The sequence below is a fragment of the Ictidomys tridecemlineatus genome, chromosome 14, assembly GCF_052094955.1.
Source record: "Ictidomys tridecemlineatus isolate mIctTri1 chromosome 14, mIctTri1.hap1, whole genome shotgun sequence".
NCBI lineage: Eukaryota > Metazoa > Chordata > Mammalia > Rodentia > Sciuridae > Ictidomys > Ictidomys tridecemlineatus.
Genome location: NC_135490.1, coordinates 57828323 through 57847883, shown reverse-complemented (window position 1 = coordinate 57847883; position 19561 = coordinate 57828323). Strand labels below are relative to the sequence as shown.

Genomic DNA, 19561 nt, shown 5'->3' with positions numbered 1-19561 from the left:
CCATATGAATACAGAATAGAAGATGGTCATGTGAGTACAGGCAAAAAAAAAATCAGGCATTATTACTCTTTGAATTTTCTTTGAAGTCTTTAAAGTATGACTGGCCATGTGGCCTAATAACTTCTAAAGAGTCTCCACTTTCTCTTTTCTGGTGTTCAACTCACTGGCTGGGTGAGTGTGGGCAAGCACAATTGTTTCACATACTCAAATTGAGAACTCAAAGGGAAGAGTTCCAATCATCTGAGTGGTTTATGTTGAACTTCTTTGACCTTGGTATTATAAGAAAATCAAGTCAATGACCTAGTCTTAAAACATAGATGACCTGATCTCATAGATTTAGCCACTTATTAGCTCCCAGATTAATCATTATCTCGGAATCTGCTTGTCAACCTGGTGCATTTGATAGGGGGAAATTGCAAGTTTTACTGTACCTACTTTTGAAGTGAAATCACCTAGAAAATATTCCTGAACACTTGGTTTTGCAAATCCACATTTTATCTTCAATGACAGATTATATTCTCTATTGGCTTCTAAAATATGTTGATTCCATATGTTGCACATAACCAGTAAACTTGAAAATCTCCTTAAAGGCTTATTATGTGCAAAGTGATCTCTGTATTTTTGAAAGGATTGGGAATGTATGTGGTTGTCTTTATAAGACTAACATAGTGAATAATGCCCAATTATAAAGTTTTAGTTTCAGAACTTTGCAAAGAAGTGGAAGGGAAAATTGTGATTAGAGATGAAAGTCAATTTTAGGACAGAGTTGGGTGGAGGAAAAAAACAAGATGAAGTACAAAAATTACATGTGGTACATGTATTCGCTATAAAATCTAGTCTAAATGAAGAAGTTTCCCATCCCTTGAACTCTGACTCTGGTCTCATTTAATTTTTTTTTATCGTGATTTAGCAATTTTGGTTCTTACTCATACTTTTTCTTTAAATTTTAACAACTTATAGTCAACTCTTTTTTGATCTTGTCTTTAAAAATGGCTGATTGCCTGGATTCTTCATGTATTTGTCAATGTATGTAAATATCCCAAGTCTCTAAATTCCAGTGATGTATTCTCTAGACATCTAGCATCTACCACGTTCTAGATTCTGTGGTAGGAGCAAAAATAGAACCATGTCTCTGCCCTCAAAAAATGCACAGTCCACTTTGGGAGGAATTCTAGGCAATTACATGTTGTAGGATAAATGGAAAATACTGTGTTGAAGAATTCACAGCATGCAGTGGGAGTAAAAGACTGCACTTAGTGCTTAGGAAAGGTAAAAATTTATCTTCAAAGGATTCTCAGAGATGGAGATTTCCTTTACACAGAGAAAGGGTAAAAGAAGTTCAAGAGACTAGATGGAAAAGGTTAATTCCAATAAAATGAATGGTCTGCATAAGAGCAGGAATATATAGCAAACACAGCGTTGTTTCCTAAATTATGTGGGTGATTAATGTATCTGAGATAATTTTAGGATCAAACATTAAATAATATTGAATATATTAGCATAAGTAACTCCCCCACTAATTCCTGCTCAATCCTTGTTAATTTAGAAAATAAATCTTTCTGTCTTTTCCAAATATATTTTCCATCTACCTAATGACTTGCTGATCTCTCTCTCTGTGTCAGAAAAACAGACTTACCCTTTCGGGACTTCCACAGGAAACAGTGTGTGGTTAGAACTTAATAGATCTTCTCATTTTTATTATATTTATTTTTTACAGTTTTGTTTTAATTATGGCAACTGATTGCAGTTTTCCATTCACAGCATTGATACAAAGTGTTATTTGAAATGACTTTATTTTAGTTAGAAATGCAGTCAATTAAAAAACAATATGCAAAAAATAATACAGGTGCTACATGGCAATGATGATATTCTCATGGCTAGGGTTTGATAGCACTGGTTTGAAATAGTTGGGAAACATAAAGTCATGAGATTGGAATGAATGATGAGGATGGGAGACGATATAGAGCTGCGTGGCAGAAGCCAGACTGTGAGGGACTCCTATGGCTGACTCGGACTTCATCAACCTTAGGTGCCATGGAAAGTTACAACTAGGAGACGGAACAATGAAGCTTGCCCATTAAAATCTTCTAGCAGGATGTGAATGTGAAGGGTGGCACACAGAAGCTGCTGAAGCAAATCCAATGGGCCCCATGAGAGATGATAGGAGCATGAACAAATGTGGAAGCAGTGAGGCTATGGAAGAGGGAAGGATTTGTTTGTCACATCAGTGGTATAAACACCTCTGCCACCAATGAGATATGGAGGAAGAAATCTAGAATCTTGCTCAGGTCTGAGTTGGTCAATGGATGGCAGGTAGCTCAACTAATCGGGGGAGGGGATGTATGCCCATAGTTGCTCCTTTGCTTGAAAATTGACATGATTTTGACCCTGAGTAGAACTCTACATCTCATTCATAGTGTGTTAACACCTTAATAGAAAAACCCAAAGTCTCTCCTTCATATTCCTGGCTAGAAATCTAACTCCTCAGACAAAGAGACAAAACATCCAAAATGTAGGGTGGACCTAAGATCATTTTCATGTTGTGAAAGAGAAATTTTTGGTCAAGCAAATCATGGAAAAAAAAATGTGATGTTGTGTGATTCTGCCCTAAAACTTTCTCAAGGTTTTACAACTAAATAAATCAAGGAAATCTTCAGAGATTAATAAAATTACGTTCCATCCTCTTTAAGCCCAATCATTTCTAACTAAAGTTTTGTTAAGTATGGAATTGTATAGTTTATGACGTCAGATCTCTTTTAAAATTAACACAAAATATTTGTACATCTTTATGGGGTATACTTTGAAAATTCTGATCATGTATACAAAGAGGAATGAGCTTCAGGGCAATTAGGATTTTGAAATCTTTGAAGGGAAGAACTGGAAGATAGAAGCTCTAAAGAATGGAGTGGGGTCTATGAGGGCAGAATCATCTATAATAGGAAGGATGTTCTTATAGGGAATTGGGGAACTACCTAATTTATCTACCACAAGTGGCTCTCATGTGTAGCATTCTCCCTCTTTCTTATTCTTCCTGATGGTGAGAGCCAAGGATACCAGTGGAAATGATTTTGGTACCTTATTAGCTGAAAAGTGTATACCAATGAGTCCCCTTTCTCTGATGAAGATAGGAAGTTCACTTTAGTTTTCATGATGCAGACCTGGAAAGATTCTAGATAACCTCCCTAGCCTGAAGTTCTCATACTATCCCCAAGAAGGGCTCAAGGTCAGACAATGAAGAGAGTCACCTTACCAGAGGGAAGAAAAGACAGGTGTTAACTCATGATGATAATTAGAAAGATACAAAGTTTACATCTAGAAGATTATTTCTGTAAAAAATAAGAAAACATTTTTGCATTATTTTCAGAGTAAACTAGAGTTGTTTTCAATAAAAATACATTTTTTTTATTTAAAGGAAAGATAGCAGATAGAAAATTATATTAGATTCTTTTGCTATTAACAGTGCCTATACTACAAACCTAAGGATTGCTATCACAAAACTAAATCATCCACCACTCTTGCTGCAGGAAGAAGTTTTAAAGGAATGAATCCAGATAGCTTAAATCTATAAAGTATTGGTTGCATGATAATTGGGACATGAGAAAAGAATCTTGTTTTATGTATGGGTGAAGAATAAGGAGAACTTAAAGAATTATTCCAGAGATGACGAAAGTGGGTGACAAGAATCCCATAAGCTATGTGTTTTCAAATACTTTGGTGTTAATCTGAAGCCTAACTCCCCTAATTTTGTCAATCTGATGACTTTTGCTAGGATTTTAGTTTTTAAGAAAATGAAATATGTCTGAACCTTGTGGGTGAAAACTAAGGCAAATGGGTATGTGCAGAGATTATTATTCCAACTCAACTATTGAGTTGGAAACAATTTTTACTGCTTTAAGATACTTTCAATGAAGTTTGAAGGTAGTATTCTGAAAACCCTAAAAACAGTCATGTTTTAGTAAATTTCTGCAAATATAATAAAACCTTAATGAAAGAAATAGCACAACAAGAAATGGGGTGACTACATTAGATGCAAACTGTGCTTGTCATGCATTATAAAAAAAACCACAAAGAACTTATTTAAGCTACCACTTTAAATGCTATTTGGTGATTATGTTTCTCAACATACTGTTGTAATTAAGAGTGTTCTTTTATTGGCACTAGATTGGAGAGATGATATGTTTATTTGATCGGTTTGTCCAATGCAGTGCATTTCACTTGGAAGTGAGAGGCTTAAATGACAAAGCTTAACAGTTTGAAGGAGAAGGAGTAAATGGAAGGCTGTTGAATATTTACTCTGTGTTAGACATTTTCTAGTTTCTTTACATGTTCTCACAGTTCATCCGCTGTGTAACCACAGGCTTTTAGTCAGAGACCAGGAAATAAATTGAAGGAGAAAATTGCCCAAATTCACAAATTTGCTAAGGGGTAAGGACAGAAATCTGACCAGTAGGTCCCTTCTCTTTTCATTAGAGGATGCAAACTCCATATTGAAATTATGAACCTATCCTCATGGCTATACTTTATTTCCTTAGAAAACTGAGTTAAGGGGGGAGATTCATGAAGTCACTAAAATAAGCAAATTGGGTTCCAGAATATTTCTAAACCGAAGCTTGAAGGGCTAATGTTCTTCCCCAAAGAAACATAGTTTTAGATACAACTTATACTGTTTTTGAAAGAAAGCTGAAAAAGAAAGATCTGTTCATGCTTAGGATAGGGGAGGAGCTTAATGGAACCTTAAATTATTGTCCAAAAGTCTGACACAAAAACTATCTTTGTGATTCACTAGATGTGTAGCTCCAAGAAAGAATTTTTAATCTCTCTGAGCTTAAATTTTCTTCATTTATTTTATCAAGACATAAAGAGAGTAAAAAAGAAATGAAGAATGTTTTTAGCCTTAAAATATCATAAAACATTATTTATGTTTAACAGTTTATTTCTTGTATATGAACTAATCTAGCATAAGCCATTAAAAAGATGTTTAAATCTGTAGAGGTAATTCTTTAGTCTTTTTGGCATGTTGTGTAGTGGGAAGAGATGTCTTCTCCTCTATTAATAAGTCCATTTGAAAGACAAGTGCTAGAAAAAGATGCTAGGTAGAACTATTACTCATTCTCCATCTCCTCTTTAAGAATTACTGGTCTCCTTCCCCTGCTCTGTTTAAAAAGGATAGGGAAGATCATGATGGATTACAAAATCCCTTCTCTATGGTGGATGAGGTATTTAAACTTAATTAAAATGATTTCAAAACCAATATCTAACTGGAAAGGTCCAGCAATTGTGGTACCAGAATGTCAACAGGAGCCGTAATAATATTCAGGGAGGATGTGACTACCCTATGCAACAACAACCTTAAAGATTGGAAATCTTGCAATTTCCTGTAATAGAAAGGTTTTATCTTTCATAAGCTGAAAGCATTTCTATTTCCTACATTAATCTGTTTTTATAAATATTTATTTTTTAGTTGTAGTTGGACACAATACCTTTATTTTATTTATTTATTTTTATGTGGTGCTGAGGATCTCGCATGTGCTAGGCAAGCGTTCTACCATTGAGTCACAATACCAGCCCCTAAATTAATCTTTTAATGTAATATGTTCCATAAATTTAGTTTATTACTTTGGTTTCACAGTAGACAAGCCTGGAGACAGAGTGCAAAGTGATTCTAAATCATCAAACATTTCCACTCTTTTCAGCATCTTAAGTCTCTGGAATTCAGACCTGATATACTTAACTCCAAATTCCTGACATCAAATCCTTTGGCCATTCATTATCAGGACAGAGACCAAAGAAATATAATGGTTTGTTGGAAAGACAGATAACTTTTCAGTTTACAGGGTTGGTCTGCGTTTGACATTCAACAGTCAATTATGAGTGGACAATTGTAATAATTAACCAGTTATTTAATTTGACAAAGATGTGAATCTTCATTCTTTCCATACAACCCTCCTTCACACATACTTCTGCCTCAAATATCATAATAGCTTTGCTGAGCAATTTTAAAATAAATTGCTAATATAGCTGCTTGTAGTTTTCAATTTGGCGGGTTGGGCAAAGCCTCAGAATTAACAGAGGAGAGTGTTGCAATTATTAATTTTTAAATATTCTGTGCATTCTTTCATCTGCTGCATGGTTTATTGGCCAAATGACTGGTGGACAAGTGAATTAATTTGTGACTTCAGAACAGCATAGTTAAAGTCTACAATTTAAATCTCCTAAATATCCAAACTATTTGGAAATAATAACAATGGAGCTATTATTAGATAAGAGGAACTGTGTACATATATGGAGGCAGACATACATGGGAAGTTTCAGGTTATGTTCAACATCTAAAGGAGACCTTGAAATACCCCAGAGTATTGCTGACCTCTACTCTGTATCCTTCTAAAGCTCTCAAATCTGAGAAAATGAGTAAAATTCTTGAAATATATAAAAAGTACCACATAAATATCTATTTGTTAAAATATGGCTTTTGTTTAGATTATTTCAATAAGAAAAGTAATGTATTCTTTTCAATGATGAGTCTTTTTAGAATGGGAGATATATTTCATGCATAGACCTCTCCCTGAGCAGTAAGATGAGCGTCAGTTGGACCTATTTCATTGGTAGAATGAGGGGCATAAACTCATTCCAGCCTTATCGATTTTTAAAAACTGTGAATTGATCAATTGTGGACCTGATGGAAAGTAAATTTACTAAAACTATAGTGAAGGTTAACTTAGCATGACTGTGTTTTAGTCCACTGCACTATTTGAATCATTAAATCAGGATAGCATCTTTGTTTTTTTTTTTTCATTTTATGATTAGATGGAATTGGCATGTTGTCATTTTCACATCAATCTGAAGAAGTTTGTGGCTGTCATGACAGAACATCTTAACAACTGAAATGCAGACAGTCATGCCCTAAAATGTTTCTCTCTGATGTTATTGTATATGGTGGTGGTAGTGGGGTAGATGTGGGAAGAGAAAGAAATGTCATATTGCTCAGTTGTGTGGCCCCTTCAGCAAGGAAGAAAGTGGTAAACAGAGTCAGGAGGCAGATGATTCCAGGACAGGCAGTGCAGTAAAAGCAACAGACAGACAAGATGGTCATGGGGTCTATGGAATACATTCATTCCTAAGTTAGTACAATTGTCGAAGTAAGACAAAAGGTGCTGGTCTAACAGACTGAAACATTAGTCTGCTGAGCAACACGCCCAAGTCTCCACAGAGTAGCATATTTTTATTGCAGTATGACTTTCTTGGGAAATGAACAAAACTTTAAATAAATCACAATTACTTATTGCTTAGTATTTTGGATAATAAATTCTTTAGTTCATCAGTACCTCACGGCCTTCAAATGTGCATTCTTCAAATATTTTCAATTACATATACATTCTTTCTCCTGAACAATAAATTATTCTTTTTTTAAAAAAGGAAAAAGTACATAATTTTAAAGCAAAGAAAAACAAAAAAAACCATATATATTGACATTTATCTTAAACTTATATGAAAACAATTCTCTATGTTAGATGCTTAAATATAAATAATAAAGGACATTATGTTATTTACAATGTTACACAGTAAGTTGAGAGAGTAAAAACTGACATTAACTCATAAAGACAATAAATGATTTAATAAAACATCCAAGTAATGTACATATGTATTTACAAGTGAACGTATAATAGAAATTGTGATATGTGACCATTTCCTTTTTGTCTGCAATTCTCTGCAATGTTTCATGGATCTTTGTGGATAGAAAACTCTGTGGCTTTTGGAATGCAGCCAGTACTAAAAGATAAGACCATGCCTTCCTAATTTTCACCAATGTGAGCCATATACCTTTCAACCTCAGACCAAAAAAAAAAAAAAAAAAAAAAGAAAGAAAAAAGAAGAGAAAAGAAAGAAAGAAATTGCTACTGAGCAAGTTACCCAGGATCAACTCCACCTCCATCAAGATAGTCACACTGAAAAAAGAAAGAGATGGCATATTGCTGTTTGGGACACAGTCACCCACATAGAGTACCATTTGTAGAAAGCAGAAGGCTGTCTACCAGGTATTCTTTGGGAGAAAAAAAGAAGCGGGGAGAGGTGGGGGATCGGGAGAGGGAGGGGGAGTGAGAGAGGAAGAGGGGGAGGAAGGGAGGGGAAAGAAAAGAAGAGAAAACAGTACAGAAAATGAATCTTGAGTGAAAACAAAAAGGAGTTTTGTATATACTATATTCCACTGCATACCCCTCGGTGGGATATGTCTCTAGACCCAGGAAAGAAAGTTAATGTCAAACTTCTGGGCCATTTCCACTACTTTAAACCCAAGACAGCTTTCCACATTCTGGGAATATAGGTTTACACTCCTTTGGACTGCCACTGAACTGCCTGAATTTATAAATAGAGATGGTTGAGAGTGATGTGGCACTGAAGTATCAGAAATGTCCCTGTGAACATAAATTGGGTGGTTGTAGCAGGTAGCCCTGAGTGGTCAACTGGCCTTTCTTATTATGGAATACTCTTGTTCCCTGGAGCAAAGGTGGTCTCACCTCACATGAGCCATATCTCTATGAGTAACAAAGTCAGATTGGAAATAAAATTTCATGTATATTTACAGTTTCCAAATTTGTAGAAATTCTCAAACTGAAGAAATGTGTTATTCATTGTTCTCATCAGAAGATTCTATTTGTTCTTGAAATTTCTCACAATGGGACCTCTGAACTCCCTAATGACCAAAAAATTGGAAACAGAATATGTAAGGTTTCTAAATAACAGTAGGAATTTCTTTATTGAAATGTTGAGGAGTGAGTCAAAGCCTTCCAAGGCCATGTTAAAAGAGTTTAGACAACCTCTTGAAACTGGACTTTATCCCCATGCCATGATCTAACTCATTTTAGAAAACTGGGAAATGAGTATGACCTAACAAGGGCTCTCCCATGTAGGTTAAAAAGCAAATGGGCACAATGTGGAGCACAGAGAAAGTGGCATGTGAACAATGGCAGGAAAACTGGAATACCAAATACTAAGACTAACTTCAAGGACCTGCAGACAAGCACCTCTGTGGATTGTAGAAACACATAGGAGTCTAACGACACTGACTCATGCCTAGACTACATTTTTCTTCTAAGACCTACTTGCATGTCATTTCTTCCCTTTATTTGTAACATACATAAAGAAGAAGATTCAGTATATCTGCAAAGAAGAAGTTGAGTACTCTCATGGACTTTGTGAACCGCCTGTTAAACTATTTCCCATTTTTTCCCATGACTCCTAGGAGGCCACATGGAACCTAAGTAAAGCTCCAGCCCTGATTTGTCAGATACCAGGCAGGGCATACAGTGGGTTCGGCATTTAAAAAATTTTTTTTCTTATTTCCTGAATTAACAGTTATTTCAAATGTTAATACCTATAGGCTTTCATTGGATCTACGATGATCACGAGAGAACAGGTTTAGAACAACCTGAGTCCTGCTTTTGTGACAGTAAAACAGAAATTAAGAGGGGGGAAAGGGTGGCAGAGAATGTAAATAGAGAGGTCAGTACACAGTGGGGGATCACTTCTTCAAGTAAAGGTGCAATCTTTTCAACACTATTGACACTTCCTGATGAGTCAGCATTTGTGGAAGAGTCTTACTAATCACAAAACATGCACATTGGCCATTCCTGACAAAAAAATATGTTCATGCATAGTTATGATCTAATCAAGGCGGCGTTGAAAAACAAGAGAGACAGAATGGGAGAAAGAAGTGGTCAACCAAATTTAAAATGTCAACCAAGTCACATGGCTGCTCCACCTGGGTCTTCTATACATTAATTTCCTTCCAAACACTATGATGGAAACATTTTTTCCTCTGATGACAAGCCTGCATTTTACAGAGGCACATTTCACTCTAGAAGCATGTCAGACACACTGCTGAGTATGCTGTTTGGGCTGGGCTTTTAGTACCATGACACAGCCATGCAGTAGCTTCCAAATCAGTGAAAAAATACAATTCAGAAATGATTGCACCTTTATTGGTTGTGGTTTGTTGCTCAAATAGATGAGCGCTGGAACATTCCCCCAGAGAGAAAGTAAAACAAAGTCCTCTTCTAAGATGTTATATTTATCCTGATAGCAAGCCAGAACCCATTCTCTAAGCTATGCCTAAAACTCTTGCTTTTTGTCCAGAAAAATAAATTAAAATAAAGGAAATGGCAGCTCCTTTTAGCAAGAGCAAGCTGTCTTCTGAATAGTAATATAGTTTTTTTTTAAATCACAGTATTACTTTCTTCCTAATATTTAACATTACTTAATGCAGTTTCCTGCTGTATTTAATAGTAGCATGCTGTTGGATCTACTATTATCTCAGAGCCCAATGAAGCAAACCTTTGGCTGACAGAGTAGACGAACTCATTTCATATTCTGAAAGCAAAGAAAACTTCATACAAAAGAGAAGAGTATTTGAATGGATGTGCCATTACAAGACATACTGATTGGGTGTTACTACAAGCAAACAGAGGGACAGTTGCAAGTCTTGAAAATCATACATCCAGTCAACATCATAATGCAATGCACAAGAAGCCAGCAAAAACTGAATATGTGGGAGGGTTTTGCTGAAATACTGTGGAAAAGCAATCACTGTAACTGTACAAAACTTGCTCTCGACATAACATAACATAAAGGCACCATTGATATCTTTCTCATTTTGAAATACTGTAAAAAATTGCTACATATGGCACATAACACATTTTTACATACATATATTTAATTTATAAAAGTTTTTTTTCCTGTTTTCTATTTGCAGAACTGCTAAAATAAAATAAATTGTTTAATTTAAGGTGGAATACTTTATTATATAAAATAAAGTTTTACAGGTGAATCTATGTGTATATTTAGGTTTTATACAGCAATAGGGTCTTGGTTAGCAATTACACTAGACAGCCTGGCCTGTAACTCTTCCTGCGTCGAGAAGCGGCCTGCTGGGTTAGTCCTATTGTCAGCCAGGCGGAAGGCAGGTGCTGCCTCAAGACTGGCTGCCAGGGGGTTCTGTATGCCCAGGAAAGGTGTATCTTCACCTACTCTTTCATCTTCTGTTTCACTCTCTGAGTTACTGTTCTCAGAGCTTGTGTTGCTGTCCATTTCCAACCTGTTGGCAATGTGGCCATTGGGCTTGGTTCTTTTGGCCCGCCGGCTATTGGCGAGTTTCTTAACAGGCTCTTGAGCTGGCTCATACTCCTGGGTCGTTTCATACTCCTCGTCCTCCACTATCCTCAAGGGGCTTGGGGGGAGGCTGTTACTCTCATGCGCAGGGTTGTGATGGAAGGTGTTGAACTGCTGAGCGTGGTGTTCATACTTCTTCTCCCGCAGCCTGGGTGGAGTCACAAGGAGCAGAGGTCTCTCTTCTTCCACGAAGGGGCTGACTGCCATGGAGGGCATGGACACCGTCATGCTGGATGCGGGTGGTGACATTTCCGAAGGGGGCGATTTGGGGGAGCTTGGCGTGTGGAAATCTACAGGTGACATACGCGCCGGGGTGGTCATGGCTGATACATACCTGTGTGAGCACAGAATACCCCACATAAGTGTGGTGGAATAAGAGGCACAGAGCAGGGAGGGCAAGGGGGCAGAGTTCACGATAGGATCTCATCAGAGAACAATATCATTGGCATACTTCTCAGTTTTTAAACTAGGACATTCAGCACCCTTGGAATAAAAAAAAATTATGCAGCCAAGAGTCTCCTCACAGGAATACATGCAAAGATCGGCTACATTGTCTAGCTCATCAAAGCTTTGGGGATTTTCAGGCTCATCATGAGTTTAAACAGAAGCATGTGAAGCCAAGAAAAGAGAACACAAGGTCCTAGAAATTACTCAGTTTATAAGGACCCAGGCTCAGGGATTTGGAAGGGAAAGAAGTATTACTTAAATACTATACCTTCCTAAATGCCAAGGGGTCTTAGAGAATGAAGCCCAAATGGGGAATGGAAGAAGATCTAAGATGAGTTGCTGATAGCTGGATCTGCATGCATTTGGATCTGTGTGCCTTGTTTCTCCTTAGCTCAGCTATAAGGTTATGTCTTATGAAAAAAAAAGAGCATAGTAACTTAGATTTATTCCTGACAACAGTGTCATACATTTGTGTGCTTTCAACTTTTTTTTTTTCCATGAAATGCTATTAGTTAACATTCAGTTTGCAACTACCCATCCCAGGGTCCATGAAAGAACCTTACATTGGTTTCACAGTTACCACAGTGGAGACTATGTCTGGTCTCCAGACTACATCTCTTGCCAACCGCTCCACTGCATCAGTCTTTGGCTTCCTAATAGGAGGACGTGAAAAGCTGCCTGGCCATCTTTTGTGACTGTTCAAGGGATGGCTGGACTATGTTACCTGTCATCCTGCCACATCTGACAGCAGTGTATCTCAGTGCCAGGCCCCCGAGTACATTGTTTTTACCATACCACACTTTCTTCCCCCAGAATAAGAAGACCTGATTTTCAGCACTGAGGGGAATGAGTCACATTTCTCAGCTTTTGATAAAAAAATGTTACCAATGCATAGCACTATAAATGAATCTTTTCTTCACCTTGACAGTCACAGAGTCTAATTCATCATGACCTGTGATGACACAGGACACCACTTTCTGAACTCCAGCTAACAGGAACAGAAAACCTATTAACTTCCCTGCTTTTCCATGATTCACAGTGATATGGATGTGAGATCCAGCTGTGTCTAAAATGGGAAAGTGTCTTGGAGATTGAAATATTTGGGACTCAAGTCTTCAGACTTTATTTGGGGGGTACTGAAATTAAGCTCCTTGAGAAATAATAATCCAAATTCAACCAACATGTACAAGTAATTCATTTTTATCTCCCTGTGGTCTTTAAGTTCAGGTCTATTTTGCAGCCTTCGATGGTATCTGGGATATGCATGTCAGCCTTCGAAGATCAACATCACAGGTAGTGATGAAGAAAGAGCTCATCCAAACCTCCTTTCCATGTTCCAAAGAAGACTGAATTAAGATGAACAGATTTCTTTAACACATAGGTAGAATGACATGAATTTAAGACTAATATTTTAAGCCAGTTTGGGTACTTTTTTTTTTTTTTTTTTTACAAATGGTTTGCAAGGAGAATTTGAATTGGATAAATTCCATACAGTTCTGAAAGACATTTTTGAGGAAGGGTAGTAAAGAAGTCATTAGTTAGCTCTATAAGAATTACAAGCTAAATAGGTCATCTTTATTGTACTTCCCAGTCCAGAACACAAATAATCTTTCAAAACCATCTCCACCCATGTAACGACCCAATAAATATGGATTTGGCAATATGTAAGCCTTTTTTAAAAACAAATGGTCAGGGATTAGAATGAGATGACCATAATATAAAATAAAACCCTGTGGATTGGAAAACACACAGGTAGCAGCTTATTTGTGGGCTAAAAACCAATTGGGAATTTCTCTCTTCCAGCTTGGGGGAAAATGAATAAAGTGTAGGTATGAATTCACTATTCCTATTGAACATCTCCTTCAGTTGACTTTCTTCCATTCTTTATTTCATTTTTGCTTTTACTCCCCCAACCCTTCTCAATCTCCCCAGAACAAGGATCAAACATTCTGGAATAAAGGGCCATAAAGAAGGCAACAACATCTTCTTTGAAAACCACCCGTGAAGACCACCAGACACAGCATGAAAGAGATTTACTTATTCATTCCTTCTTGGAACTTTCTAAAAGGGATACTATTTAGTGGAACACAAGCAGCTGTTCCCCCATGACTGTCAGCAAAGACAACCTTAACTGAGGCTGGAAAGTAAGACAGGGTTAGCACATGAGAACACGAGACCAGCTTGACCACCGATTTAAGAGTTTGGGTAACTGGCAAATTGGAATTAAAGGGTCCTCATCAGACATTGATGCCATCTCTCTAATGTTATGGCTGAGGAACCTAGACCCAGAATGGGTCTGAGACTATGGCCAGTTCTGGGAACTCCCAAGTCTGCTGCACCTTCCACATCAACTCATTCCAGCTCTTTAAGAGTCTGTGGCCTGCCAGGCACTGGGACGAGGAGAGAAGCTCAGAAGAAATAAGTTCCATCAAAAAGATGACTTCAACTAGGTGCACTCCTAGAAATGGGGACTGCCGCCCTCATTCTGATAAGGCAGCTCTCCTTGGGTGAGACGCAGGTGCCCACGGGGTTCTTTAACTGAGGTTCTCCTGGGCAGTAGCTCTGCCCCTCGCCTTTACCTTTCGCTATGAGGAGAGTCTCGGTAGGAGTCAGGGGTTTCTCTGGCATGCCTGAGGAAGCTGTTACACTCGCGAGGGCCTCCTATGCCATTAAGACGTCCTCTTGGGCCCCCCGTTGGGCTGCTGTGCCTACTGTTTTCTACTGACGACGTCATGATTACAGAATGGCTTTCCGACAGGATGCTTTCTGTGTGCCCGTTGCTCCAGCTAGAAGGGAAACGTGAGAGGAAGTGAGTTTTGCTTGGTTTTATGACATGCAGAAATGGAAATGAAAAGAAGTTATTCTGACAGATATTTCCAATTAATGATACCTTAGGGGCTCTCTACCGCAGTAATTGTGTAAGAAAAGAATTGATGCAAAGAAACTTGCTATAGAGAGAGATCTGTGAACCAGTTTATTCATTTGTTCACTCATTCAATAAATATCAATCAAATGCCACTATGTGTTAAATGTTCTTAGTCCTGGTGTTCTTGAATCCTTTAGGTCAGGGAAATGTCTTGTTGTACCAGTTCCATTTGGTACCAGTCTTCATGTACCTTTTCCAAGGCAATCCAAGTATTATATAAAATCCACTTTCTAGGTTTTATATAGAATCCTAGAATTTTCTCTGTGTAGCAATTCAGTGAGTAGCAGCACGTGAGAGATGACAATCTCTAGAATGGGGAAGAACAACCCTATAAAGTAGATGTTATTATCCACCACCATTTTTGTTGGTGGTAGTATCAGGGATTGAACTCAGAGGCACTCAACCACTGAGCTACATCCCCAGCCATTTTCTGTATTTTATTGAGAGACAGGGTCTCACTGAGTTGCTTAGGGCCTCACTTAATTGCTGAGGTTGGCTTTGAATTCGTAATCCTCCTGCCTCAGCTTCCAGGGGCACTGGGATTACACGCGTGTGCCCCCATGCCTGGCTACCATCATTTTTTTCTTTTTTTTGATAATGGAAAACCTGATACTCAGATTTACACAGCTATTAAGAGTAGAGTCAACCAATGTCCAAAGTCTGTTTATGTCCAAGGTCTGTATATTGTACTGCCTCCCAAGTGTCTCCTTTCTTAATGCAATGATAGTAAAAGCTCATGTACAAAAATTCATTCTTAGAGAACTCCTGTGGAATTTTTATATTTTCATACCTGTGGCTAGGAGTCTGGGTGACAGTTGTGGAGTGATGAGCCGTCGAGGTATAATGACTAGTGGAAAAAGACGTCTCAGCTTCTCTCTCAACAATATGCTCGCTAGATATGACGTTTTTAGATACGTATTGCTGGGTAGACACAGAGACACAACTTGAAGATGCATGTAAATCAAAATACTAAAATTGTTACACACACAAATCTGTTTTTGTACACAAGCTTCATAATAACTTTCATTTCTCCAGTGCTGTATAGCAAGTCCTCTCGGCTACTTTGGATTTTAGATTGGATGAAAAAATGGAATTAATTACTCTCTGGATGCACACACAATATAGGTCCTAAAATCACGACTAACTTCATTTTCTCAGAAAAAGACCTTTCTTCTTTCTCATTTCCAGTTAATTACATGACTAGAATTCAAAACAAATTCTGATACTCATTTCTGTCAGGATTGTTGCAAGTCAAAGAAGATTAGCAGATATTTTTGATTAAAAGAAAAGCATACCTTATCTTACTTCAAATTTCAAGTCACTTGAAAAAAAATTAATTTCAATATTAAAATTTTTAACTCGTCAATGGTAACATTAACAAGGGTATTACAAAATTTGAAGGGCTTACAATAGTCGTCAAGGTGACACATCTTATGAATACCTAGTGTACAGAGGGCCTTACATTTAGTGCAACTACATTTTATTTCATTTTCATCAGCAAACCACAGTAGCTATTGCTGCCCTCTATCAGTGAGAAGATGTATTTTAAAAGTTGTTTTGAAGTTGTATTTTAAGTGCTATTAGTATTTCTAACAAATTGAATTAAATAACAGGAAAAGAAATGGAATGGACTACTCGTTGATAAACAGGGCACTTTATATTCTGATGAGCTATGAAGACTAAAGAACCTGATCTCTTCGTGATAGCCCAAACATGTACAACTTGGATTATGCATGAAACTCCAGCTGGTTCTGTTCATGGAAAGACTATTCCATAGGGATCTTCCTGGGAATTATAGCTGGTTAGGTATATATATAAGGAAAAGACACAGAGTGACTTATCTCTGGTCCATGCACATTCTGCTCTTGCTTCTTGAGGGGTGACATAAGCTTAATGAATCTAAGTGCCACTAGGCTATTTCATGTAAGTTATTTTATCTACTACTCACAAGAAGTCTTTGAAACACTTATTATTTTTAGGCTTGTTTTCATAATAAATAAGATTGGGAAAAGGTTACAGTCTAAGGTCACACCATTTAGAGCCATAATAGAATCCAGGCACTCATAGCAATAAGACTCTGATATATTATAACATATATAATAACGGATTATAGTGATGTTGGTAGAGAATGCACTTATTAGCTCTGCAGAACACTTTGATGAACAAGAAAGTTTATTAACCTGTCAGCACCTTGCCCCAATAATGTTTATAGATCTCTGCTATAAAATGTGGGGTAATCTAGAAACCACTATCTCCAGACATGGGTCTATAACATTTCTGCTCTACTAAGTATACACCTTTTTTTCCAAGAGGATAGAAAAATGATTACTATGATACAATCTTTGGGAATTGATCTACTAAAAAGCCGTATAACAGAGGGAAATAAAAAAAAATGAAACAAGAAGTATTTTTCTGGAATATAAAGAGTAATACTTCAAAAGCCAGGAGATCTATTCTTGTCTATAAAAACAGAGAGGTTTGGAAGATGATGATATATAGTCTCCAGAATTGAAAATACCATCATCTAGTTGGATTTAAAGGCCAAGTTCTTGGTAAAGTATAAACAAAATATTTGAATGCTTAAGGAGGCATTTCATCTGGAGTGCTTGGTATCACATAGAACGAGCCAGGGAGTAGCAAGCATTACATTCTCCCAATTTTTCTACTGCAAAGAAGCATGTTTGATAAGTCACTTGACCTTTCCATGCCCTGATTTCTTCCTTTGGAAATCAGAATCAGTAAATCATCAATTACTGTAAAGTGCCCCTACTAAATATCACTCCAAATCCTTGGCTCAGTTATCTGTACTAATCAATTATAGACTGGAAGAGTCTTCATTTCCAAATTATTAAAAAAAAATACAAATTCCTTCTGATTCTGGTTTTATTAATTTTATTACATTGTTTTTGTTTTCTTCCTCCTGTTCCAGCCTCTCTGCAGAACAAACCCAACATTATGATTCCAACTCCTTAATGAACACTTTATAAGAGGAAATGTGCCAGTTTTACAGAAACCAAATCCACTTTAAAAAAATCTTCCCATTATTTTCTCCTGGTGAAATCTTGGTTTCCTGGAAGCCATGGTGATTAATGGCAGCAGCTAAGAGCCTAAGAGCTTTAGAAAATAAACTTCAAGGTGCCAGTACAAAAGGGACATGGTAGTTTGTCTCACTGGCCAGTCAACATACATTCACCAGCTGCACGTTCTCCGGGGGTGGATTAGGATGGTGAGGCCCATTGGCTATGTTCACCATGTTGTTCCTTTCAGAACGAAGACTCTGTCGAAGCCGGTCATGAAGCTTTTTCCGTTGTTTCCTAGATGTAAAAAAGGAAGCATAATTTTTTTCTATTATTTATATTTCTTAGTACAGCCAAATCTTTATTCTACCAACACCCATGAATAATTCAAGGCAATGGCTTGGTGGTGAGGAGGAGGACAGGACTATATGCCATTCCATCTCAGAATAAGTAGACTTATACATCCTCAGCAATTGGGCTTGAAAAGCTGTGTGGGATTCTTACAGAAACTTAACTGTTTCACTGAAGAAAAAGAAAGAAGGAGGAGAAAACAAATATGTTGGTATTTGGCTAAAATCCCAACTTTCTTAATCAACCCATCTTCCCCTATATCTTACAGATGGTCATTGGTCTTAGATAACAATTTGTGCTGTAGAACTGATGACTGATTCTATTTGTAGTTTTTTCCCCTGTGGATTCTTTCAGAAAATATACTTAGTTTTGAATCTGTACATTATACACAGTGTGTGTATGTGTGTGGGCCCATATAGTGAGATTGGACATATTTTTCCATTAGGTTTTGGCACAATTATAATGTGGTCTTAACCCTGTAATGCTTTTTGTGTAAAGGTAGTGAATATTAAGACTGAATCTAATAAGTCGTATGAGGTCAATTCCATGAAGGCTTATCTCTCTCACCTACTCAATTCTGGCAGCATGCTAAATTATGGGGTATTAAGAAAATACAATCCATGCCCTTAATTTTGTGGTACAAAAGCATATTATTTTTTTCAATGCAATATTCAGATCACGAAAATATCTCCGTGACTAGTTTTGGCAAGAGTATATCATGTTATGAGGAAATGTTTTGTTTTTAATTCCTGTTAATTTAACATTATTTCAGACTTAAAGACAGAAAAATGAAGGGTAAACAATAAATACATTTGTCAAGATGGACCAAGTTTTTAGGGTCAACCAGTGGCCACAAATCTATTTTAAAGCTTTCCCTGTAGCTCTTTCTAAGGAAACTTTGCTTATTTTACTCTCATGAGATTCCTTTTGTATACCTCACTCATCCTTTGACAGCATTTACACTGGCGACCCAAGTAAGTAGAACTGAAACATTTTTCACTCTTTTAGAAAACTACATTTAAAATACCACTGAGTGTTTCTTTTATCTCCCAAGTTTGTATAAACTGGATTTGTCCTCAGCAACGATGTGCCAAGTGCATCTCTGGCACCTATATTTCCCTTTTAGTACATGATCCCTGTGTGCACATATTTGCATGCACAACTACATACATGCATTCTTGTGCTTCTGTACGAGCTTGTCCTTCCAAATGTTCACCCATTCATATGGCCATGGTCACATGTTAGAAATTTCCTAAGCGCTTTCACAGAAAATGCAAAACTTTCCAATGTGTGTGATTAGGAAAGGTCCTCAAAGTGCATTATTAAAGGGAAAAATAAGGGGGAAAGTGCTTCATCCCTCTTTCCCCCAGGATTAGGATGTGAAGCATGGTGTCTACAAAGCCCTGGCCACCTAAGCCATCTGTGCACTAAGGAGGGAGAAAGGTGTGGAGGATGAAGTTTACTTGGTTTTGCAGTAGGCCACCACACACATGATGCCGACCACCAGCAGGGCGATGCAGATGCCGCTTATGGTCAGCACTCTCTTCTGGTAGAGCTCCTCCGCTTCTGGAAAGGGGTGAGAGCAGATGTCATTAAGGTCACTTATAATTGCCAGGATTTACTACAACTGAACAGCTGGCATGCTGCATGACATTGT

The 19561-nt window shown here is 37.4% G+C and overlaps 1 protein-coding gene across 26 annotated transcripts in view; it reads right to left on the bottom strand.

The window, feature by feature from the left end:
• Nucleotides 1-1774: 1774 nt before the first annotated feature.
• Nucleotides 1775-19561, bottom strand: part of Nrg1 (neuregulin 1) — a 986545-nt gene continuing 968758 nt past the window's right edge. For 18 of the 26 annotated variants that reach the window (XM_078031168.1, XM_078031166.1, XM_078031165.1 and 15 more), the window contains 5 exons: nucleotides 19368-19470; nucleotides 17724-17850; nucleotides 15327-15457; nucleotides 14190-14396; nucleotides 1775-11497 (listed from right to left, as the gene is read on the bottom strand). In XM_078031168.1, coding sequence (XP_077887294.1) covers nucleotides 10843-11497; nucleotides 14190-14396; nucleotides 15327-15457; nucleotides 17724-17850; nucleotides 19368-19470 — 1223 coding nt within the window. In that variant the 3' untranslated portion in view covers nucleotides 1775-10842. Of the gene's footprint in view, nucleotides 11498-11878; nucleotides 12021-14185; nucleotides 14397-15326; nucleotides 15458-17723; nucleotides 17851-19367; nucleotides 19471-19561 lie in introns of those variants that run through there. The other 8 variants (XM_078031172.1, XM_078031173.1, XM_078031171.1 and 5 more) reach the window with 2 other exon arrangements.